This window comes from Gallus gallus, chromosome 2, assembly GCF_016699485.2.
Source record: "Gallus gallus isolate bGalGal1 chromosome 2, bGalGal1.mat.broiler.GRCg7b, whole genome shotgun sequence".
Taxonomy (NCBI): domain Eukaryota; kingdom Metazoa; phylum Chordata; class Aves; order Galliformes; family Phasianidae; genus Gallus; species Gallus gallus.
In genome coordinates, this window is record NC_052533.1 from 30,886,078 (window position 1) to 30,911,174 (window position 25,097).

At 48.9% G+C, this 25,097-nt stretch overlaps 2 protein-coding genes across 7 annotated transcripts in view; one reads left to right on the forward strand and one right to left on the reverse strand.

Annotated features, from left to right (window-relative positions):
- The first annotated feature begins 37 nt into the window (after window positions 1-37).
- Window positions 38-25,097, forward strand: part of NUP42 (nucleoporin 42) — a 53,183-nt gene continuing 28,123 nt past the window's right edge. Inside the window, exons 1-7 of one of the 6 annotated variants that reach the window (NM_001030984.2) lie at window positions 46-210; window positions 837-1,080; window positions 2,297-2,391; window positions 2,719-2,795; window positions 3,868-3,954; window positions 5,484-5,568; window positions 5,767-6,402. In NM_001030984.2, the coding sequence (NP_001026155.2) occupies window positions 114-210; window positions 837-1,080; window positions 2,297-2,391; window positions 2,719-2,795; window positions 3,868-3,954; window positions 5,484-5,568; window positions 5,767-6,323 (1,242 nt within the window). In that variant the 5' untranslated portion in view covers window positions 46-113 and the 3' untranslated portion in view covers window positions 6,324-6,402. Of the gene's footprint in view, window positions 211-836; window positions 1,081-2,296; window positions 2,392-2,718; window positions 2,796-3,867; window positions 3,955-5,483; window positions 5,569-5,766; window positions 6,403-25,097 lie in introns of those variants that run through there. The other 5 variants (NM_001397735.1, XM_046922787.1, XM_040681678.2 and 2 more) reach the window with 5 other exon arrangements.
- NUP42L4 (nucleoporin 42 like 4) lies at window positions 15,156-25,077 on the reverse strand. Its single transcript, XM_046934312.1, has 15 exons — window positions 24,749-25,077; window positions 24,254-24,348; window positions 23,850-23,926; window positions 23,572-23,658; window positions 22,783-23,078; window positions 21,571-21,665; window positions 21,167-21,243; window positions 20,872-20,975; window positions 19,140-19,234; window positions 18,736-18,812; window positions 18,441-18,544; window positions 16,709-16,803; window positions 16,305-16,381; window positions 16,027-16,113; window positions 15,156-15,167 (listed from the first exon to the last, which is right to left on the reverse strand). The coding sequence occupies exons 1-15, from the start codon at window positions 25,072-25,074 to the stop codon at window positions 15,156-15,158; spliced, it is 1,704 nt and encodes a 567-aa protein (XP_046790268.1). The 5' UTR covers window positions 25,075-25,077.

Below are 25,097 nucleotides of genomic sequence, written 5' to 3' on the forward strand. Positions count from 1 at the left end.
TCCGCTCGGCCCCGCCCGCGGCTCGGCGCTCCTCTCTGACGTCACGGCGGCGGCAGTTAGCGACGGAGGCGGCGGCAGTTGGAGGCGGCGGCGGCGCGCGCGCGCGCACAGCCATGACCATCTGTCAGTTCTTCCTGCAGGGTCGCTGCCGCTTCGGTGACAGGTGCTGGAACGAGCATCCCCGCGGCGGCGGGGGCCGCCCTCACTCAGGTACCGGGCGAGGAGGAGCCGGGGAGCCGGGCACGGAAGGAGAGGGAGGGAGGGAGGGAGGGGGGGAGAGCTCCCGCGCGGGGCTGCGCTGCGGAGAAGGCGCCGTGGGCTGTGAGGTGAGGCGGTCGTTCGCGAAGTGCTGCTTCTGGGAGCGCGTGTCCGGCACCCGCGCCTTGCGCCTTCCCGGGCGTGACTCGAGAGCGGCTCCTGAGCGCTCGAGAAGCGCTGAGGGGCGGCACCGAGCCGGCAGGTGCGGCTATGGTACGGCGTTACGACCGCCGGAGGGGCGGCGTGCCCGCGCCAACCTGCCGTCCGGAGGCGCCTCGGGGCTCCTCGGCCGCGCGGCACAGCCGCTGCCGCAGGCGCTGCCCGCCCGGACGGGACCCCCGTGTGCGCGTCCCGCCCGGGCGCCGCCGCTTCGGGCGGGGGCCGCGCTGTGCGGAGCGGCTGCCGTCGTGCGGGACGGCCGGCGGGCTGCTGTGGGCACGGGGGCGCCGTGGCGGGGCTGCGCGGCGGGCTGCGCTTCAGACGTGAGAACGTTTTCTTTGCGACTTCTCGCTGGCTTCGTGGGCGTTGTGCGAATCGCGACCCGTCTGAGACGCTTTGCGTCCTTTCTTCTTCGTTAGCAGGTCCCGTCAGAGGAGCCGGAGGAGGATGGGGTGCCGCTTCCCAGAGATACGCAAATGTTATCCAGCCTCCTATATTTAAGCACAGCACGTGGGGTGGCAGCGGTGATGGAGGAGGATTTTCTGGTGCCTCCGATTTTGGATCACCGGGCAACAAAAGTGCGGTCTTCTCACAGAACAGATTCTCTGCGTTAAGCAGTGCACACCCTGCTGATGGCTTCAGCGATGAAGAACAGAGACTTCTGTAAGTGATGCCCCTGTCCCCTGGAAAGCGCTTGCAGTGGGCTCTTCAACTCCTTCCTGGCTTCCTCTGGATAACCCGGGGGACGTGATCTGTAGGGTGGATGCTGGGACGCGTGGGGAAAACCCTAGGAAACACTGCTTCATTTTATTATCTTGAGATCTGGTGTTGCAGGAAGAAAGCAGTCTTGTTTTGAGGCTGGGTAGGGCTGCTGGACAGCTGTGATCCTAGGAAAACAGTATGGTGTTTAAGTTGCCCACAGGAGCGTAACGAAGGGGAATCTAAGATTTCAGTGCTTGGAATTAAAGGCTCAAAGCACCTTAAATGGCATTTCAGCCTTTTAAAATTTAAGCTGTTACTTGGCTTAGTTTCCCTGATATTGTTCTACAAATCAAATTGTTCTACCTATATCAAATGTAATGAAAGCTGGTTTCAGACCCAGTTGAAAGTGACCAGCGTGCTCGCACCCATTACCAGGCATGTGGTGAGATGCAACAAGCAGTGTGATTTCCTGGACAAAGAAAGTTTTGGAACCAGGAAAAAGAGCAGTGCTAGCACCTGCTGTTACTTTTTATGATCCTGTTAAGAAAATGTTTAACAAATTATTTATTTGGCATCTGCGATGTGAATGTATGTTGTATTGCAAACATCCAAAATACTTGCAATTAGTATTTAGTAATCTGCTTCTACGGTTTAACCTCCACTTTAGCCATTTTGGATTTGTGCTTTTGCCGTTTGGATTTCAGTGTTCTTCGTTGTTCAGCAAAATAAAAGAAAAAAAATATAGAACTCTTTTCTTTCCCCCTCCCCTTTGCTGAGTTTTGCTTTTTAATAGCACACGTGTTCATTCATATTGTAAAATTAGCTGATACTGAGAAGGTTTTTGATTTTATTGAGATCCAACAGCTTCAGGGAAAAACCTGTGACAGTGTATGCCACCCAGGATTAAAAATGCCTTGTGTGGTTTGGTTTCTCTTCAAGACCTGATGTGATGTTGTTGCGGTTCGATGATAGGGTGAAATGCTTAGTGGGACATCTGTGTGTCCAGCACAGTGACTGTCGTGTCTTTGACAGATACCAGAATAGTTCAGTTGTTGCCCCTGCGCAGCGCCCTATGGAATGAATTGGAATGGCTTTGTCTACTTGAGTTGGACTTTGCTTTTGGCAAAGTTTCTGCTTCTGACCGTGTGATTTCTTCTTGTGTTGTTCTGTTTTCTAGTGACTGTGTAGCAAAAGACATGGCAACGTGGGAATCTTCTGGACAGTGGATGTTTTCGTGTTACTCTCCTGAGGCAGGCAAGCCTAATGTTTCAGGTAGGTAACCTGGTTGTTAGTGTTGCTGAGTGCTGCTACTGCTTAGAATGCATTTCTATACTTGTCCACACTGCTTTGCCTCGATGGGACTGTTTGCAAGGTGATGCCCTGCCTTGTGATGCAGCAGGTAGGGGCACTGGGTGATGGTGTTCCTTTGGTGTGTTGGCACCTTGGAAGTTCATCCGGGAGTCCTTTTTGTGTCTCCAAGTCGAAGTGGGTTCTCCCAGGTGGTGTAGCGAGGGCAGTTTCTTGTATAGCTCTAGAGGGCAATTTTGTCTTCTGGTTGTATTTCCTTTGGAGCATGTTTGATTGGTTGCCTCCCTGCAGGCTTTCGAGAATTCTCGGCTGAGGAGGTGCGTCTGGAGTATTATAACTGCAGTGCAAACAACAACACTGAGAACTACGTAAGTATTTAAAACTGACCTTTTATGTGGATACATTCCAGGTAGGTAGACCTGCTGGCCTGAATGTTGTGCCGTAACTGAGTGACCTGATCTGGCTGTAGGTGTCCCTGTTCACTGCAGGAGAGTTGGGTCAGATGGCTTTCAAGGTCCTTTCTGACTCAAACAGGTCTAGGATTCTACTTTCTTCCTTCTGATAAGTGAATGACAGTCCTGACAAGTTATGCAGGTACAAAATGTATTACCCAATTCATGAGTTTCTGTTGATCAAGTGGGGCAAAATCTGAAGTGTCCAGTCTGTTTTATAAAAGCTGATAGCAAACAACGTGATCTCTTAGCATGTGACTAGACACAAAAGAATTATTGATGTTTGTGGTGCAAGATCCCCTAGGAAATATTAAGAGGTGCAGTAATACAAATACTCAGTGCTTTGCTCTTGCTAGCATTTGGAACATGAGTTGACTTTATTTATTTATTTATTTATTTATTTATTTATTTATTTATTTATCAGGAGTATTCAGTTAGGCTGGGCTGTGGTTGGGCTGTTTTTGTAAACTTAAGTGTGGGACATTCAGGTTGGATATTTCTGAAAATATTAATCACTCTTGTTACGTAGCACTTCAATCATAGTTGCCAAGACACAGTTACTATTTATTCCTGCGTATGTTTTGTGCAGCAATCTGTTGGTTTGCATTAAAGGGACTGCTTTAAATTGAGTTCATTTCTGCAAAGCTAAAGCTTTAAGGTGATAACGGCTAACATATTCAGAGGTGTTCTGTTTTGAAAATGGCTGTTGTTTCTCTGAAATGCCATAGAAGCGAAGACAGACTCACAACATGAGCTTAAGGATTGAGTGCACAAGTGGATGGGCTAGAAATAAAACAAGAACAGGAAAGCCTAGTCTTTTACATTTAAGACTTGTGTATTTTGTATTCTTTTGCAAGCCCCCTATTCAGATGGTGATAGAGCCTCCATTTAGAAAGCTCCAGAAAGTTTTTTAAATCCTACTCGTTCTTTTTATCTTACTTTTTTTTTAATGCTTAATAAGGGCATGTTTGTGTTTTCCCATGTTTAGATAAACTCTGTCAATCAGTTAGTGCAAGAATGGAGAAACAGGCTGCAGGAGCTGAAGGCTTTAAATGCGTCAGGAAAAGAGTCATTGGTAAGTGTTAAGGAAAGCTAAAATATTTCTGTTCCTGGTATTGCTTTTCTCTTAAATCTTGAGTGAAGGTTTTTCTTACAATTCTCAGCTTTTTTAGACACAGCCCTTTAAGCTGTCTTGCTGTCACCAACATTGGTTTCTGTTCTAAAGGCTGTTAATGAAACAATTTCTAAGGCATGATAGTTGTAATATGCATCCTTGTTTTTAATAAAGACATCTTGCCAATTTTCCGTAGATACTGCTACTGTTATCAGAGGATTTTACTGCACTCTTACATCTAAAGTAGGTGATAGGTATTGCTTTGAACATCTTAGGACACAGATTTACTACTAAATATATGTGATAGTGCATCCTTATTTGTGCTTTAATACCCGAGGCTTGAAAATGTCTCATTCCTACATTCAGTAGCAGTTCAAATGGTAGATATGTGAACTGTTCTGAGAATCTCAACCACGGTGTGTTGTGCTCTGGCATGGCAGCCACGAGAAAACATCTGGCATGAAAGGGTCTGGCTGACCGGCAGCGTGAAGATCCTGAGAGTAATCTTAGAGTGCTCCTGGGAGCGTTAAGGAAACTGGAAAGGTTGGAAGGAGGAATTACCTGAGGGAGTAATTGCAGTTTGAGATCTGCGCTGTCCCTACTTCTGTGTGTTTTTTATAGGTGATAGAAGAGTTTGAGTGAATACTTGAGCACTTTGCAAGTCAGATGAACATTGAAGTCTGTGAACACAGCTTAGGTTCAATCTACCTTTCTCTAGAATCTTGAAATTAATGAGTTGTTTGCAAGTTGTTTTATAAATGAACCTCATTAGTTAACTAAGGAAGGGAGTGAATCAGGGAGTGAAACCATGATAGCAAGGCAGTAGCTGGATCTCAGTTTTGGAAAACTGTCATTGTAAGCCACATGGAAATACCTGTACTTTCAGGTTGTGTCTTGGTCATATAACAATTGTGAATCAGGTGTGTCAGAAGAGGACACTCAGCAGAACAATTCAAACCAATATTAAGTGATCAGGGAGATGGTGTAAGTCAATTTAGGTGATGTCTGCATGAAGTGCAGTGAAGTTTCAGTAATGTGATTGAACCCCTTGCTCTGTTCAGTTCTGAAGCTGAAGAGGTGGCGTTCAGACAATGATTGTTCTGTGTTCAGAAAGCAGATTGATCCAAAGCAGTGATATAGATAGAGTCATGAAACAGATAGAAAAAATGAGGTGAGAATGAGAGCTCCAAGAGGTTTTGGTCATTACAATTGCTTTTTGCCCATCAGTCAACAGATTGATGGTGCTTGGGTGTTTGACAGAGAATAGCCTGAGTTTTCTTTATAGCTGCAATTGCTTGTGATCAGTCTAATTAACTTTGTTAACTCTTTAACTTTGTTAACTCTCTGTTAACTCAAAGAGTTAAATTAACTCTTTGTCTGAGTTATGTTAAATTGGATGGCACACACATGTTTTTGCATTAAGCATTGATTGAAAGATACTTGCCTGTGTTGGAATGTAGTTTTCATTTCTGTATTTGGAATTTTTTAAGCTATCTCAGTTAAAGAATGCGGTCACTCAACCATTACCTTCTCTTGGATTTGGAGGACAGCAAGCCTCAAGCTTTGGGTTTCCAAGTAAGTTTCTGCATAAACAACCAGCACTTAAACGGATATTTTTAAATATTCTTCTGCGTTATTGAAATGAAGCAGTGTTTCAGTATCATGGGTGTATCCATTCTAAATGTATTTTCTTATGCAGTATTGAAATGCAGCAGCGTTGCAGTATCACAGGTGTGCCCATTCTGACCATTCTTATCTATTTCATAATTGCAGGCTTTCCTGTGAGCAGCAGCAGCAGTGCTGCCAGTTTCTCCTTTAAGGCCAATCCCAGTGTCCCACCTGGAAACGCTGCGGCTGTTGGGAGCTCTGCTGCTGCCTCCAATCCTCCTACCTTTGGTGTGACGTCCTCCCCCAGCGTTCCCAATCCTGTTGGCTCTGGCAATTCTTCAGCCCCATCTGCAGCTTCCTTCTCATTTAAAACGTCTGGAACAACCAGTGGATGTGGAACTTCTGGGCTTTCAGGCTTTGGAAGTTCTGCTGCTGCAAACTCTTCAAGCACCGCTCCGCTGCCAGTTTCTGCAACTCCCAGTGCAGCGACAGGAACTTCCCAGTCAGGTGCAAGCAGTGCTTCGGCTGCACAGACTGCCGGTGCCTCTGGACATAACGTAACATCCGCGCCTTCTGCAGTCCCAAATGGTATTGCATCAGACAAATTATATACACCGAGGAGTGAATTAACAGCTGAAGAGTTGGAGCAGTTTGAAGCCAAAAGGTTCACGCTAGGAAAGATACCTCTTAAACCACCACCCATAGACCTTTTATATCTTTAGATCTCAAGTTTATTCTGAACTTACATGTCTTAGTTGTTGTTCTGTGGCACCTCCAATAAACAATGTTGTGATGGAGTAATGAATTGGAATGCTTTCCTCTGACCTAAATTTTCCTCTAGTCTCTTAATTCTTCACAGTAGTATACCTTGTGTTCCACACTGCACATCCCCACTTTTCTGCATCAACCACTACGTGGACACAGGTGAGTGTGGAAAAACAGTTCCACGGAGCGGTTTGCCCTTTCCACAAGCTGGAAAGACCCAAACCTCTTTTTTCAACATGCTCTTTACACGTACTATGGCGACCTTATCTCCCTCTGCAGTATGTAGGGCGCTGGATTGGGTAGGACCATCACAATAGATAGATCCTCAAGTATTGTCCAACCAGGTCACTTCTGCCAAATGTTTCTCCCATCGCTTAAATGTTAAATATTTGGCCACCCATTGTCTTCGACATAGTTTTTAACAATCCACTGTACCCTTTGATTTTACCAGGGGCTAGTGCATGTGAGGGAATATGATAAATCCACTCAGTGCCCAAGTATTTGCAAGGGAATTTTTGAAATGAGTCCTATTATCAATTCTGTCTGAAGTGCCGTGTCGCCAGAGGGTTTTTTTCTCCAGACCTAACTTGGTGTTTTGGGCAGTAGAATGGGGTACTGCATATGTTTCAAGCCAGCTGGTGGTTGCCTCCACAATGAGAAGCACATAACACCTACCATAATGGGTTCATGGCAAGGTGATATCATCAACCTTCTACACCTCCCCATATTTGTACTTTTGCCATTGTCCTTCCCCCCCCCCGAGAGAGGTTTCATCCTCTTGGCTTGTTTAATTACAACCTGTGTTTCACAGTCATGAATAACCTGTGCACTTGTGTCCATAGTCAAGTCCACCCCTCAATCTCTAGCCTACTTATATGTTGCATTTTTTCCTTCATGGCCTGAGGTTTCATGGGCCCACCAAGCCAGAAAGAATTCATAGAATCATAGAATAGCCTGTGTTGAAAAGGACTACTATGATCATTTAGTTTCAACCCCCCTTATATGTGCAGTGTTGCCAACCACTAGACCAGGCTGCCCAGAGCCACATCCAGCCTGGCCTTGAATGCCTCCAGGGATGGGGCATCCAAAACCTCCTTGGGCAACCTGTTCCAGTGTGTCACCACCTTCTGTGTGAAAAACTTCCTCCTAATATCCAACCTAAATCTCCTGTCTCGGTTTAAAACCATTCCTCCTTGTCCTGTCACTGTCCACCCTTGTAAACTGACGTTCCCCCTCCTGTTTATATGCTCCCTTCAAGTGTGGAAGGCCACAGTGAGGTCTCTCTTCTCCAACCTAAACAAGCCCAGTTCCCTCAACCTTTCTTCATAGGAGTGGTGCTCCAGCCCTCTGATCATCGTAGTGACCCTCTGGACCCGCTCCAACAGCTCCATGTCCTTTCTGTACTGGGGGCCCCAAGCCTGGATGCAGTACTCCAGCTGGGGCCTCACAGGAGCTGAGTACTGGGGCACAATCACCTCCCTTCCCCTGCTGGCCACCCTTTTTTATTGCAGTCCAGAACACAGTTGGCCTTCTGCACTGCAAGCACACACTGCTGGCTCACGTCCAGCTTCTCATCCACCAGGACCCCCAAGTCCTTCTCGGCAGTGCTGCTCTCAAGGAGATCTTCCCCCAGTCTATATAAATACCTGGGGTTGCCCTGACCCAAGTGCAGCACCCTGCACTTGGCCTTACTGAACCTCATAAGGTTCTCATGGGCCCACTTCTCCAGCCTGTCCAGGTCCCTCTGGATGGCTTCCCTTCCTTCCAATGTATCGACTGCACCGCTCAGCTTGGTGTCATCTGCAAACTTGCTGAGGGTGCACTCGATGCCATTGTCTGTGTCATTGATGATGATGTTGAAGAGCACCGGTCCCAAGACTGACCCCTGAGGGACACCACTTGTGACTGCCTCCACCCTGACACAGAAGCACTGATTACAATCCTTCAGCTGCATCCAGCCAACCAGTTCTTAATTCGCTGAACAGTTCAACCTTCAAATCCACACCTCTCCAATTTAGAGAGAAGGATGTGGTGAGATACCACGTCAAAGGCTTTGCAGAAGTCCAGGTAGGTGACATCCATTGCCCTTCTCCTATCCACCAAAGCCGTCACTCCATCATAGAAGGCCACCAGATTTGTCAGGCAGGATCTGCCCTTGGTGAAGCCATGCTGGCTGTTTCGAATCACCTCTTTGTCTCATATGTGCCTTAACATTGCTTCTAGGAGGATCTACTCCATGATCTTCCCAGGCACAGAGGTGAGGCTCACTGGCCCGTAGTTTCCCAGATCATCCTTTCTCCCTTTCTTAAAAACAGGAGCAATGTTTCCCTTTTTCCAGTCACTGGAGACTTCACCAGACAGCCATCATTTTTCAAATATGATGGAGAGCAGCTCCACAACCACATCAGCCATCTCTTTCAGAAGCCTAGGTTGGATATCATCTGGCCCCATGGACTCATACATGTTCAGTTTCATGAGGAGGATTTGGACTTGTTTCACAGTTACAGTGGGATAGAAACCACTTCCCACAGTTCACTCTTGTTTTGCCAGTTCAAGACCATTTGAGCCAAAATTTTGGCAGCTCAATCTACCTGATGGCTACTTTGTTGTTCTTCACTAGCCTGACTCTTGGGCACATGAGCATCTACATGAAGCACCTTTACAACCATATTCTTTATTCAGGCAGACATGCACTTCCACCATTCAGCAGCCCAAATAGGTTTACCCCTTCTTTGCAGTTGTTTTGTTGCCACTGCTGTAGCCAACCCCATAAGGCATTTGCCTCTACCCATGAGTCAATGTAAAGATAAAGCACTGGCTACCTCTCCCATTCAGCAACACCTAGGGCAAACTGGACAGCCTTTACCTCCGCAAATTGACTCAATTCTCCTTTTCCTTCAGTGGCCTCTGCAACTTGTCATGTGGGGCTTCACACAGTAGCATTCCATCTGTGATGTTTCCCCACAATACGACACGGTCTGTCTGTGAACAGGGCATATTTCTTTTCATTTTCTGGTAGTTCGTTGTTTGGTGGGGCCTCCTTAGCATGCGATACCTCTTCTCATGGTGATGTTCCAAACTTTTTGCCTTTAGGTCAGTCCATGATTACTATTAAGGTTCCTGAATGACTGAGGTTCCCCTTCTGAGCTCACTGTGTAATGAACGCAATCCACTTACTCCAAGTGGCATCAGTGGCATGATGGGTGGGGGGAAATTCTCCTATGAACATCCAGTCCAGCACTGGCATTCAAGGTGCTAGAAGGAGCTGTATTTCAGTGCCAATTACTTTGGAAGGTCTTGAATATCTCCAGAGAAAGAGAATCCACAACCCCCCCTGGGCAGCCTGTTCCAGTACTCTGTCACCCTCACTGTGAAGAAGTTCCTTCACATATTGGTCCAGAACATCCTATGCTTCTGTTTATGGCTGTTTCTCCTCGTCCTGTCCTCACAGACCGCTGAAAAGAGGTTGGCCATGTCTCTTGGATTCCCACACTATCTGTGCAGTACTCAGCACTGCTTTAAAAGCTGCTGTGGAGTTCCAAGACGAAAAGCATTCGACAGGAGCCCAAACTATCCAAGCACTGCAGGAATCAGTTAAAGTAACATGAGAACTGGCTAAGACTGCAGAAACAGACAGAGGAACTCAAAAGACAATTAGAAAATGGAACACACTGTGCAGCTCTCTCACTAGAGGTTCCAATGGAACAGTTAAGGGGTAAGGACAATAGCAACATCATCGTCCATAGTTTGCTGCAAGAAAACTTCTATCCTCTGGAAGGATTGAAAGAAATAAAGGCAAGGCTAGGCAAATCAGATGCGTCACCAGCCCAGGTGCATCCTTTGATAAAAACCGAATATACCTTTGATAGCAGTGAGGATCTAAACCCTCAAATGAAAGGTAAAGAACTTCCCTTCTCAGCCACTGAATTAGCAAAATTGTAAAGAGATTTTGGCTGGTCTCCAAAGGAATCAGAGACAGAGCGTGTATGGAAAGTCAGTCTCGCTGGTAGAGACCAAATACTATTAACTGGAAAGAAAGCTGAAGGTACTGGGGACCAGGAGTATTTTTAACTACTGGCAAGTGATGCACCCTGGTCCTTAACACAAAGGGGTGCCTATTGGGCAGGCATTCTTAACCCTCTAGAAAGGGGAACTCTTGCCATTACTGGGATGGCTGATCCATTAATAGGAAGTGTTCAGAAGGCTGCTAGTCTCCAAATGATGTATGACAGAAAGCTGCAGCCACAACATGAATCACCCATGATGATGCCCATTGATCCCAAGAGAATGACCCCTTTAGTTAGGGGGCTTCCAGAACTGTTGAAGCCCATAGGTATACACTTACAAGGAAAAATACAGGCTGTGCCACAGGGAGCGAGAGCCTAAGCAGCGTTAGTAGGAACTGTAATCCCTAACCTTCTGCAGTCAGGATGCAAAGTGGGGAGAGGTCACTTCAGAGTTAATAAACTACATCTGAAGGTAGGGTCCTGTGACTACCCTCACCATTAGACAGGACACATAGGGAGTAAGGCACACAGTTGCTAATCTAACCCCTTGCTTTTATATTCTATTCCTTATCTACCGCCATTCATCCCTTCCCATCTCCCTAAGCAACTAGGATTTCTAATAAACTGGTTGAGCTAACATTTGACCCACACTGTCTTAATCTTGCCGTTGGGTATGCATATATTGAAAGAACCTCCTCTCCCTCCTGTCAATTGGAGCGAGACAGCTGCTTCTAAAGCAATAGGTACAGAAACGCAGCTCCTTCTAGCACCTCAACCACTAGTGCACAGCTGCATGTTTAAAGGAAAGGTTCCCCTCGCCCATCATGCCGTGGAGTGATTGGATTGCATTCATTATGCAACGAGCTTTTGTGGGGAATCTCAGTCGTCCAGGAATCTTAGAAGTGATGGTGGACTGACTTGAAGAAAAAATGTTTGGAACAGCACCGCAGGAGAAGGACTGCGGGCTACAGGGGCCCCACCATCCAATGAATTGCCATAAAACAAAAAGAAATAAGTCTTGTTCACCGATGGACCATGTCATACTGTGGGGGAAGCACTGCAGATAGAAAGCTGCAGTGTGGAACCCCTCACAGTGAGTTTCAGAGGCCACTGAAGGAAAAGGAGAATTGAGACAATCTGCAGAGGAAAAGGCTGTCCAGCTCACCTTAGGTGTTGCTGAAAGGGAGAGGTGGCCAGTGCTTTATCTTTACTCTGACTCATGGATGGTGGCAAAAGAAAAAAATGGGAGTGGTTACAGAGGTGGCAACAAAACAACTGCAAAGAAATGGTAAACTTACTAGGGCTGCTGAAATTCTTCCAAAGTCTTCCAAATTCCCTTCTCCCCTTAGGTCCATCTAGGTTAGGTTTGTATGAGAGCATCTGGCCGATGTTGATTTGGTTACGTGCAGCAGGACATTCAGATTTGTCATGGCTCTTTCACTGAGCAAAAGCACTTCCATTTTAAATAGCCCTTGCACATTTAAGGGCACTGAAACCTTCTAGTGCAGCTTAACAGCAGTAGCAGGCTGAGATGCTGTAGAGAGTAAAGGCTTTTAGCTCATCACTTGAGTTTGAAAATAAGCTGTTTTCAGTTTTGGGATAGCACAGCTGCAGGAGCACAACTTTGGCTTTTGTCACAGGAAGCCCATCCGGAACAGCTACATAGCCTCTCGCTGAGGAAGCTAAGGGTGCCATTGCAGAAGTATGTGTAGTAATTGGAACAAGTCTCCGGACTGCTCCAGCAGCCCTGCTTGGAAAAACACAGTGAATAAGAAGTAAACGCATCTCCAAGCCAACGTGGCGGTGTTTTGTTTGTGGGTTGGATCGCTGGCAACGTCAGCTGAACACAGATGCGTTGCTTCAGCTACCGAGCACTCACCAAAAAAGTTCCGTACAAGCAACCCTCTTCTGTAGCAAAATATATGCAAGCTTCTGGTCCATTGACGCCGGACGCAAAAACGGAGGATCCTTGGTTTCTATGAAGCCCGCAGAGTGCCTACCGCACTCTGTCATCCCCCATTTCAGATGTGCTGGTGCTGTTTCAGCAAGGTGTTTCAGCAAGCACCAACAGATTCCCTTCTCAGCCACTGAATTAGCAAAATTGAGAAGAGATTTTGGCTGCTCTCCACAGGAATCAGAGACAGAGCGTGTATGGAAAGTTAGTCTCTGCTGGTGCTGTTTCAGCAAGGTGTCACGGAGTTATCTGGGTCTACCTGTGTCCGTGACAGGGGAACAGCAGGCCCACAAAGGCCCACAAAACGGCCCAAAAAGGGAAAGGGAAAAGGAAAGGGAAAGGGGAAGGGAAAGGGAAAGGGGAAGGGAAAGGGAAAAGGATAAGGGAAAGGGAAAGGGAAAGGGGGACGGGCAGGGAGCTGGGAGCTGGGCCTAAATACAGAACAGCGGCAACGACACGCGGAGGAAAGTGAATTTACTAGATATGACATCGGAATGCAAGATGACACAATATAATACACGATAACTGGAATGGAGGCTAATCAATGTAATAAAACGGGAGAGTGTCCGAAACCGAAGGCCTTTCTCTGAACTGAAGACGGAATGGCTGGGGAGCACACCCACACGCTGCCAGGCAGCGAGAGAAAGAGGGCCATGACTTGCCGGCTTTATCTTCCCCTCTGAACGCAAAGTCCTCTGGGCTGTGTAGTTCTGCTCTCCGCAGAGCCAGGTAGTCGGAAAATCGGCAGTCCGTGGAAGTGGGGCGTTCACTCTTTAACTCCCAGTGCTTCACGGGAAGTTATGATGTGGAACGCAGGTAACAAAAATCATAAGGCCGTGACACAAGGCGTCATCCAGCGTGCTATGGCCTTCTGGTAGGAATCCATGCATCCATAGGGAAGTTCTAAGGCTGTAGGTTTCTTCAAGCGTGGAAGAAACACCCAATTGCAGGAATTATCTCCTAGAATGATTGTTTTATTTCCCATAAAGAGGTGTCGTAAGAGGCATAAGAGGTTACGTGATTGTGAAACACCAACAGGAGAACCTGGTCCAGAACAAACAAATATTCTCTCCACCCAACTCTAGTATCTCCTTTGGAAAATGTCTGACCCCTGCTTTATAGCACCTTGGCAAAATACGTACCTTAACAGCATCCGCTCAGTATAGGTATCACTAATATATGCCCCCACCAAGATTTGAGAACTAGACAACTAAAGTGTACCAAGCCACATAAATGAGGGGGGTGGTCTTACAGTTGCTTGAAAGGTTGTATCCAAGAGGTGTCAAAGTAACAAAGCACAGGTTTGTTAGCAAGGAGGAACACTTTCAGCACTGTCCCTCACCAGCTGCAGTACGCTGATGCGTGCATTATGACCTCGGGCACAACAACCAACAGAAGTTAAAATGCATCGTCCAGGGAAGGGGTCCCACAGTCACGGAAGGTACAGGCAACACAGGAGAGCTCCACGCCCAACCACAGCTGTCAGAAGTTGCACAAGCCCTCTTGACATGAAGCCAAAGCCAAGGCGGTCCGACAGCAAGCAGTTGTGCCCCGCATGCAGCTCTCTCTAGCACTTCACTCACACGAGGCTCTGAAGACCGCACCAAAGCATTCCTACGTTTCACAAAAGGTCTTTCCCCCAGGTTCACAGAGGGAAATACAAAAGGACCCTTTACTACGTCATTTTACTTTCACTAACTTACTGGGATTTAAAAGCCCCACTCAAAAAAAGGAATAAAGCCTGAGAAAATACACTGCTGAAACGTTTACACCTGTGAGCTCATCGCTGCAAAGACTGAAGAGATTCAAGGAAAAGTTAAGTCAGAAGAAAGCATTCCAACTCCTGGCTCCAACACAACATTGTTTATTGAAAGTGTCACAAAACAACAACTAAGACATATAACTTCAGAATAAACTCGAGTCCGAACCATGTAACATGTCTGCGGGTGGTGGTTTCAGAGGTATCTTTCCTAGCGTGAACCTTTTGGCTGCAAACTGCCGCAACTCTTCAGCTGTTAATTCACTCCTTGGTGTATATAACCGCTCTGGTCTGATACCGTCTCGGACTGCAGAAGGCGCGGACGTTACGTTATGTCCAGAGGCACCGGCAGTCTGTGCAGCCGAAGCACTGCTTGCACCTGACTGGGAAGTTCCTGTCGCTGCACTGGGAATTGCAGAAACTGGCAGCGGAGCGGTGCTTGAAGAGTTTGCAGCAGCAGAACTTCCAGGGAGCGGAGCGGTGCTTGAAGAGTTTGCAGCAGCAGAACTTCCAGGGAGAGGAGCAGTGCTTGAAGAGTTTGCAGCAGCAGAACTCCCAGGGAGAGGAGCAGTGCTTGAAGAGTTTGCAGCAGCAGAACTCCCAGGGAGAGGAGCGGTGCTTGAAGAGTTTGCAGCAGCAGAACTTCCAGGGAGCAGAGCAGTGCTTGAAGAGTTTGCAGCAGCAGAACTTCCAGGGAGCAGAGCAGTGCTTGAAGAGTTTGCAGCAGCAGAACTCCCAGGGAGAGGAGCGGTGCTTGAAGAGTTTGCAGCAGCAGAACTTCCAGGGAGCAGAGCGGTGCATGAAGAGTTTGCAGCAGCAGAACTTCCAGAGCCTGAAAGCCCAGAAGTTCCACAACCACCGGTTGCTCCAGGAGCGTTAAGTGACGAGGGGGCTGCAGATGGGGCTGAAGAATTGCCAGAGCCAACAGGATTGGGAACGCTGGGCGAGGACGTCACCCCAAGCGTAGGAGGATTGGAGGCAGCAGCAGAGCTCCCAACAGCCGCAGCGTTTCCAGGTGGGACACTGGGATTGGCCTTAAAGGAGAAACTGGCAGCACCGCTGCTGCTGCTCACAGGAAAGCCTGCAATTATGAAATGGATAAGAACGGTCAGAATGGGCACACCTGTGATACTGCAACGCTGCTGCACTTCAATCCTGCTGAACAAAACTTAGCAACGCCTGTTTAAGTGCTGGCTCTTTATGCAGAAGCTTACCTGGGAACCCAGTGCTTGGGGCTTGCTGTCCTGCGAAGCCAAGGGAAGGCAGAGGTTGAGTGACTGCATTCTTGGTCGGAGATTGCTGAAAAAATTCCAAATACGTCCATGAAAAATACATGCCAACACGGGCAAGTCTCTTTCAATCCACTCTTAAAGCAAAAACATGCGTGTGCCACCCAAATTAACCTAACCCCGAGAAACTTAATTGGACACTGACCACCAGCAATTGCAGCTATACAAAAATGCTCTCAGGCTATTCTCTGTCAAACACCCTAGCACCATCAATCTGACGACTGATGGGCAAAAAGGAATTGGAATGACCTAAACCTCGTGGAGCTCTCATCCCCTTCTCAGCCTGCTCTCTGTCTCTTGCACAACCATCGCCTGTGCTGAACTCTGAACCCCACCTCCTCACCTTCACAACCAAACTGAGCAAGAGGTCCAATCACGCTACTGCAACTTCAATGCACTTCATGCAGACGCCACCTCAATCGACTTACGCCATCTCCCTGATCACTCAGTGTTGGCCTCAACTGTTCTGCTGTGCTATCACGTCTTAGACGTGGTTACATTAACAGCCTTTACAACTGAAACCAATGTTGGTGACAGCAAGGCAGCTTAATGAGCACTGTCTAAATGTGAATCCTAAGGAAAACCTTCACTCCAGGCTTATGGAAAAGCAACATCAGGAACACAAATGCTTTACCTTTCCTCAACACTTACCATCGCTGCTTTTCCCGAGCCATTTAAAGCCTTCAGCTCCTGCAGCCTCTTTCTCCACTGCTGCACTAACTGATTGACAGAGTTGATCTAGGCATGGGAAAACACAAACATGCTCTCACTAAGGGTGTTTGGTTTTGCTTTTGTCTTGCTCTGTTTTGTGTTGGTTTTGAAAAACGAGCAACTAGAGTGATCTGACCAGCTGAAAGACAATTCCAGGCTGGACACGTCAGGTTTTGCCCCACTTGATCAACAGAAGGTCAGTTGTTTCAAATACTTACGTAGTAGCCAGTGTTGTTGTTTGCACTGCAGTTATAATACTCCAGACGCACCTCCTCAGCCGAGAACTCTCCAAAGCCTGCAGGGAGGCAACCAATCAAACATGCTCCAAAGGAAATACAACCAGAAGACAAAATTGCCCTCTAGAGCTATACAAGAAACTGCCCTCGCTACACCACCTGGGAGAACCCGCTTCGACTTGGAGACACAAAAAGGACTCCCGGATGAACTTCCAAGGTGCCAACACACCAAAGGAACACCATCACCCACTGCCCCTACCTGCTGCATCACAAGGCAGGGCATCACCTTGCAAACGGTCCCATCGAGGCAAAGCAGTGTGGACAAGTATAGAAATGCATTCTAAGCAGTAGCAGCACTCAGCAACGCTAACAACCAGGTTACCTACCTGGAACATTAGGCTTGCCTGTCTCAGGAGAGTAACACGAAAACATCCACTGTCCAGAAGATTCCCACGTTGCCATGTCTTCCGCTATAACGTCACTAGAAAACAGAACAGAACAACAAAAGAAGAAATCACACGGTCAGAAGCAGAAACTTTGCCAAAGGCAAAGTCCAACTCAAGTAGACAAAGCCATTCCAATTCATTCCATAGGGCGCTGCGCAGGGGCAACAACTGAACTATTCCGTTATCTGTCAAAGACACGACAGTCACTGTGCTGGACACACAGATGTCCCACTAAGCATTTCACCTTATCCTTGAACCGCAACAACATCACATCAGGTCTTGAAGAGAAACCAAACCCCAGGGCTTCCTATGGGTCTCCCCACACGGCCCAGCTTCCACCCTCCGGATCGCGTCCTCGCCATTAAGCACAGGACGCCTGTAAGCACTTCAGCAGCCCATTGCAAGCGCTTTCCAGGGGACAGGGGCATCACTTACAGAAGGCTCTGCTGTCCATCTCTCTGGCCATCAGCAGGCTGTGCACTGCTTAACGCAGAGAATGCGTTCTGCGAGAGGACCGCACCGTTGTTGCCCGCTGGTCCAAAACCGGAGGCACCAGAGAGTCCTCCTCCATCACCGCTGCCACCCGATGTGCTGTTTGCAATCACAGGAGGCTGCGTAACGGCTGCGGGAGCGCCCGATCCTCCTCCTCCTCCTGCCGTGTGCTGGAAAACGGCTGGCTGGATAATGTTTGTGTTTGTCTGGGTAGTGGTACCCATTCCTCCTCCAGCGCCTCCTCCACCTGCTGCCGTGTGCTGGAACATGGCTGGCTGGATAAGGTTTGTGTTTGTCTGGGTAGAAGCACCCATTCCTCCTCCTCCTCCAGCTCCTGCCGTGTGCTGGAGCATGGCTGGCTGGGTAAGGTTTGTGTTTGTCTGGGTAGAAGCACCCATTCCTCCTCCTCCTCCACCTCCTGCCGTGTGCTGGAACATGGCTGGCCTGATAAGGTTTTTGTTTCTCTGGGTAGTGGTACCCATTCCTCCTCCAGCTCCTCCTCCACCTGCTGCCGTGTGCTGGAACATGGCTGGCTGGATAAGGTTGGTGTTTGTCTGGCTAGAAGCACCCATTCCTCCTCCTGTTCCTCCTCCTCCTGCTCCTGCTCCTCCTCCTGCCGTGTGTTGGAACATGGCTGGCCTGATAAGGTTGGTGTTTCTCTGGGTAGCAGCACCCATTCCTCCTCCTCCTCCACCGCCATTCTGCTGGAACACAAAATGCTCTCAGGCTATTCTCTGTCAAACACCCTAGCACCATCAATCTGACGACTGATGGGCAAAAAGGAATTGGAGTGACCAAAACCTCATGCAGCTCTCATCCCCTTCTCAGCCTGCTCTCTGTCTGTTGCACAACCATCGGCTGTGCTGAACTCTGAACCCCACCTCCTCACCTTCACAACCAAACTGAGCAAGAGGTCCAATCACGCTACTGCAACTTCAATGCACTTCATGCAGACGCCACCTCAATCGACTTACGCCATCTCCCTGATCACTCAGTGTTGGCCTCAACTGTTCTGCTGTGCTATCACATCTTAGACGTGGTTACATTAACAGCCTTTACAACTGAAACCAATGTTGGTGACGGCAAGGCAGCTTAATGAGCACTGTCTAAATGTGAATCCTAAGGAAAACCTTCACTCCAGGCTTATGGAAAAGCAACATCAGGAACACAAATGCTTTACCTTTCCTCAACACTTACCATCGCTGCTTTTCCCGAGCCATTTAAAGCCTTCAGCTCCTGCAGCCTCTTTCTCCACTGCTGCACTAACTGATTGACAGAGTTGATCTAGGCATGGGAAAACACAAACATGCTCTCACTAAGGGTGTTTGGTTTTGCTTTTGTCTTGCTCTGTTTTGTGTTGGTTTTGAAAAACGAGCAACTAGAGTGATCTGACCAGCTGAAAGACAATTCCAGGCTGGACACGTCAGGTTTTGCCCCACTTGATCAACAGAAGGTCAGTTGTTTCAAATACTTACGTAGTAGCCAGTGTTGTTGTTTGCACTGCAGTTATAATACTCCAGACGCACCTCCTCAGCCGAGAACTCTCCAAAGCCTGCAGGGAGGCAACCAATCAAACATGCTCCAAAGGAAATACAACCAGAAGACAAAATTGCCCTCTAGAGCTATACAAGAAACTGCCCTCGCTACACCACCTGGGAGAACCCGCTTCGACTTGGAGACACAAAAAGGACTCCCGGATGAACTTCCAAGGTGCCAACACACCAAAGGAACACCATCACCCAGTGCCCCTACCTGCTGCATCACAAGGCAGGGCATCACCTTGCAAACGGTCCCATCGAGGCAAAGCAGTGTGGACAAGTATAGAAATGCATTCTAAGCAGTAGCAGCACTCAGCAACGCTAACAACCAGGTTACCTACCTGGAACATTAGGCTTGCCTGTCTCAGGAGAGTAACACGAAAACATCCACTGTCCAGAAGATTCCCACGTTGCCATGTCTTCCGCTATAACGTCACTAGAAAACAGAACAGAACAACAAAAGAAGAAATCACACGGTCAGAAGCAGAAACTTTGCCAAAGGCAAAGTCCAACTCAAGTAGACAAAGCCATTCCAATTCATTCCATAGGGCGCTGCGCAGGGGCAACAACTGAACTATTCCGTTATCTGTCAAAGACACGACAGTCACTGTGCTGGACACACAGATGTCCCACTAAGCATTTCACCTTATCCTTGAACCGCAACAACATCACATCAGGTCTTGAAGAGAAACCAAACCCCAGGGCTTCCTATGGGTCTCCCCACACGGCCCAGCTTCCACCCTCCGGATCGCGTCCTCGCCATTAAGCACAGGACGCCTGTAAGCACTTCAGCAGCCCATTGCAAGCGCTTTCCAGGGGACAGGGGCATCACTTACAGAAGGCTCTGCTGTCCATCTCTCTGGCCATCAGCAGGCTGTGCACTGCTTAACGCAGAGAATGCGTTCTGCGAGAGGACCGCACCGTTGTTGCCCGCTGGTCCAAAACCGGAGGCACCAGAGAGTCCTCCTCCATCACCGCTGCCACCCGATGTGCTGTTTGCAATCACAGGAGGCTGCGTAACGGCTGCGGGAGCGCCCCATCCTCCTCCTCCTCCTGCCGTGTGCTGGAAAACGGCTGGCTGGATAATGTTTGTGTTTGTCTGGGTAGTGGTACCCATTCCTCCTCCAGCGCCTCCTCCACCTGCTGCCGTGTGCTGGAACATGGCTGGCTGGATAAGGTTTGTGTTTGTCTGGGTAGAAGCACCCATTCCTCCTCCTCCTCCAGCTCCTGCCGTGTGCTGGAGCATGGCTGGCTGGGTAAGGTTTGTGTTTGTCTGGGTAGAAGCACCCATTCCTCCTCCTCCTCCACCTCCTGCCGTGTGCTGGAACATGGCTGGCCTGATAAGGTTTTTGTTTCTCTGGGTAGTGGTACCCATTCCTCCTCCAGCTCCTCCTCCACCTGCTGCCGTGTGCTGGAACATGGCTGGCTGGATAAGGTTGGTGTTTGTCTGGCTAGAAGCACCCATTCCTCCTCCTGTTCCTCCTCCTCCTGCTCCTGCTCCTCCTCCTGCCGTGTGTTGGAACATGGCTGGCCTGATAAGGTTGGTGTTTCTCTGGGTAGCAGCACCCATTCCTCCTCCTCCTCCACCGCCATTCTGCTGGAACACAAAATGCTCTCAGGCTATTCTCTGTCAAACACCCTAGCACCATCAATCTGACGACTGATGGGCAAAAAGGAATTGGAGTGACCAAAACCTCATGCAGCTCTCATCCCCTTCTCAGCCTGCTCTCTGTCTCTTGCACAACCATCGCCTGTGCTGAACTCTGAACCCCACCTCCTCACCTTCACAACCAAACTGAGCAAGAGGTCCAATCACGCTACTGCAACTTCAATGCACTTCATGCAGACGCCACCTCAATCGACTTACGCCATCTCCCTGATCACTCAGTGTTGGCCTCAACTGTTCTGCTGTGCTATCACATCTTAGACGTGGTTACATTAACAGCCTTTACAACTGAAACCAATGTTGGTGACGGCAAGGCAGCTTAATGAGCACTGTCTAAATGTGAATCCTAAGGAAAACCTTCACTCCAGGCTTATGGAAAAGCAACATCAGGAACACAAATGCTTTACCTTTCCTCAACACTTACCATCGCTGCTTTTCCCGAGCCATTTAAAGCCTTCAGCTCCTGCAGCCTCTTTCTCCACTGCTGCACTAACTGATTGACAGAGTTGATCTAGGCATGGGAAAACACAAACATGCTCTCACTAAGGGTGTTTGGTTTTGCTTTTGTCTTGCTCTGTTTTGTGTTGGTTTTGAAAAACGAGCAACTAGAGTGATCTGACCAGCTGAAAGACAATTCCAGGCTGGACACGTCAGGTTTTGCCCCACTTGATCAACAGAAGGTCAGTTGTTTCAAATACTTACGTAGTAGCCAGTGTTGTTGTTTGCACTGCAGTTATAATACTCCAGGCGCACCTCCTCAGCCGAGAACTCTCCAAAGCCTGCAGGGAGGCAACCAATCAAACATGCTCCAAAGGAAATACAACCAGAAGACAAAATTGCCCTCTAGAGCTATACAAGAAACTGCCCTCGCTACACCACCTGGGAGAACCCGCTTCGACTTGGAGACACAAAAAGGACTCCCGGATGAACTTCCAAGGTGCCAACACACCAAAGGAACACCATCACCCAGTGCCCCTACCTGCTGCATCACAAGGCAGGGCATCACCTTGCAAACGGTCCCATCGAGGCAAAGCAGTGTGGACAAGTATAGAAATGCATTCTAAGCAGTAGCAGCACTCAGCAACGCTAACAACCAGGTTACCTACCTGGAACATTAGGCTTGCCTGTCTCAGGAGAGTAACACGAAAACATCCACTGTCCAGAAGATTCCCACGTTGCCATGTCTTCCGCTATAACGTCACTAGAAAACAGAACAGAACAACAAAAGAAGAAATCACACGGTCAGAAGCAGAAACTTTGCCAAAGGCAAAGTCCAACTCAAGTAGACAAAGCCATTCCAATTCATTCCATAGGGCGCTGCGCAGGGGCAACAACTGAACTATTCCGTTATCTGTCAAAGACACGACAGTCACTGTGCTGGACACACAGATGTCCCACTAAGCATTTCACCTTATCCTTGAACCGCAACAACATCACATCAGGTCTTGAAGACAAACCAAACCCCAGGGCTTCCTATGGGTCTCCCCACACGGCCCAGCTTCCACCCTCCGGATCGCGTCCTCGCCATTAAGCACAGGACGCCTGTAAGCACTTCAGCAGCCCATTGCAAGCGCTTTCCAGGGGACAGGGGCATCACTTACAGAAGGCTCTGCTGTCCATCTCTCTGGCCATCAGCAGGCTGTGCACTGCTTAACGCAGAGAATGCGTTCTGCGAGAGGACCGCACCGTTGTTGCCCGCTGGTCCAAAACCGGAGGCACCAGAGAGTCCTCCTCCATCACCGCTGCCACCCGATGTGCTGTTTGCAATCACAGGAGGCTGCGTAACGGCTGCGGGAGCGCCCGATCCTCCTCCACCTCCTGCTGTGTGCTGGAAAACGGCTGGCTGGATAATGTTTGTGTTTGTCTGGGTAGTGGTACCCATTCCTCCTCCAGCGCCTCCTCCACCTGCTGCCGTGTGCTGGAACATGGCTGGCTGGATAAGGTTTGTGTTTGTCTGGGTAGAAGCACCCATTCCTCCTCCTCCTCCAGCTCCTGCCGTGTGCTGGAGCATGGCTGGCTGGGTAAGGTTTGTGTTTGTCTGGGTAGAAGCACCCATTCCTCCTCCTCCTCCAGCTCCTGCCGTGTGCTGGAGCATGGCTGGCTGGGTAAGGTTTGTGTTTGTCTGGGTAGAAGCACCCATTCCTCCTCCTCCTCCAGCTCCTGCCGTGTGCTGGAGCATGGCTGGCTGGGTAAGGTTTGTGTTTGTCTGGGTAGAAGCACCCATTCCTCCTCCTCCTCCAGCTCCTGCCGTGTGCTGGAGCATGGCTGGCTGGGTAAGGTTTGTGTTTGTCTGGGTAGAAGCACCCATTCCTCCTCCTCCTCCACCTCCTGCCGTGTGCTGGAACATGGCTGGCCTGATAAGGTTTTTGTTTCTCTGGGTAGTGGTACCCATTCCTCCTCCAGCTCCTCCTCCACCTGCTGCCGTGTGCTGGAACATGGCTGGCTGGATAAGGTTGGTGTTTGTCTGGCTAGAAGCACCCATTCCTCCTCCTGTTCCTCCTCCTCCTGCTCCTGCTCCTCCTCCTGCCGTGTGTTGGAACATGGCTGGCCTGATAAGGTTGGTGTTTCTCTGGGTAGCAGCACCCATTCCTCCTCCTCCTCCACCGCCATTCTGCTGGAACACAAAATGCTCTCAGGCTATTCTCTGTCAAACACCCTAGCACCATCAATCTGACGACTGATGGGCAAAAAGGAATTGGAGTGACCAAAACCTCATGCAGCTCTCATCCCCTTCTCAGCCTGCTCTCTGTCTGTTGCACAACCATCGGCTGTGCTGAACTCTGAACCCCACCTCCTCACCTTCACAACCAAACTGAGCAAGAGGTCCAATCACGCTACTGCAACTTCAATGCACTTCATGCAGACGCCACCTCAATCGACTTACGCCATCTCCCTGATCACTCAGTGTTGGCCTCAACTGTTCTGCTGTGCTATCACGTCTTAGACGTGGTTACATTAACAGCCTTTACAACTGAAACCAATGTTGGTGACAGCAAGGCAGCTTAATGAGCACTGTCTAAATGTGAATCCTAAGGAAAACCTTCACTCCAGGCTTATGGAAAAGCAACATCAGGAACACAAATGCTTTACCTTTCCTCAACACTTACCATCGCTGCTTTTCCCGAGCCATTTAAAGCCTTCAGCTCCTGCAGCCTCTTTCTCCACTGCTGCACTAACTGATTGACAGAGTTGATCTAGGCATGGGAAAACACAAACATGCTCTCACTAAGGGTGTTTGGTTTTGCTTTTGTCTTGCTCTGTTTTGTGTTGGTTTTGAAAAACGAGCAACTAGAGTGATCTGACCAGCTGAAAGACAATTCCAGGCTGGACACGTCAGGTTTTGCCCCACTTGATCAACAGAAGGTCAGTTGTTTCAAATACTTACGTAGTAGCCAGTGTTGTTGTTTGCACTGCAGTTATAATACTCCAGGCGCACCTCCTCAGCCGAGAACTCTCCAAAGCCTGCAGGGAGGCAACCAATCAAACATGCTCCAAAGGAAATACAACCAGAAGACAAAATTGCCCTCTAGAGCTATACAAGAAACTGCCCTCGCTACACCGCCTGGGAGAACCCGCTTCGACTTGGAGACACAAAAAGGACTCCCGGATGAACTTCCAAGGTGCCAACACACCAAAGGAACACCATCACCCAGTGCCCCTACCTGCTGCATCACAAGGCAAGGCATCACCTTGCAAACGGTCCCATCGAGGCAAAGCAGTGTGGACAAGTATAGAAATGCATTCTAAGCAGTAGCAGCACTCAGCAACGCTAACAACCAGGTTACCTACCTGGAACATTAGGCTTGCCTGTCTCAGGAGAGTAACACGAAAACATCCACTGTCCAGAAGATTCCCACGTTGCCATGTCTTCCGCTATAACGTCACTAGAAAACAGAACAGAACAACAAAAGAAGAAATCACACGGTCAGAAGCAGAAACTTTGCCAAAGGCAAAGTCCAACTCAAGTAGACAAAGCCATTCCAATTCATTCCATAGGGCGCTGCGCAGGGGCAACAACTGAACTATTCCGTTATCTGTCAAAGACACGACAGTCACTGTGCTGGACACACAGATGTCCCACTAAGCATTTCACCCTATCATCGAACCGCAACAACATCACATCAGGTCTTGAAGAGAAACCAAACCCCAGGGCTTCCTATGGGTCTCCCCACACGGCCCAGCTTCCACCCTCCGGATCGCATCCTCTCCATTAAGCATAGGACGCCTGTAAGCACTTCAGCAGCCCATTGCAAGCGCTTTCCAGGGGACAGGGGCATCACTTACAGAAGGCTCTGCTGTCCATCTCTCTGGCCATCAGCAGGCTGTGCACTGCTTAACGCAGAGAATGCGTTCTGCGAGAGGACCGCACCGTTGTTGCCCGCTGGTCCAAAACCGGAGGCACCAGAGAGTCCTCCTCCATCACCGCTGCCACCCGATGTGCTGTTTGCAATCACAGGAGGCTGCGTAACGGCTGCGGGAGCGCCCGATCCTCCTCCACCTCCTGCCGTGTGCTGGAAAACGGCTGGCTGGATAATGTTTGTGTTTGTCTGGGTAGTGGTACCCATTCCTCCTCCAGCGCCTCCTCCACCTGCTGCCGTGTGCTGGAACATGGCTGGCTGGATAAGGTTTGTGT

Excerpts from the sequence above, each read along its gene's own strand:
- NUP42L4 (XM_046934312.1), bottom strand. The coding sequence starts at position 25,074 with ATGTTCCAGCACACGGCAGCAGGTGGAGGAGGCGCTGGAGGAGGAATG. Across the intron at positions 24,349-24,748 it reads GATGGACAGCAGAGCCTTCT|TGACGTTATAGCGGAAGACA; the intron begins GTAAGTGATGCC and ends TCTGTTTTCTAG. Across the intron at positions 23,659-23,849 it reads ACAACAACACTGGCTACTAC|ATCAACTCTGTCAATCAGTT; the intron begins GTAAGTATTTGA and ends TCCCATGCCTAG.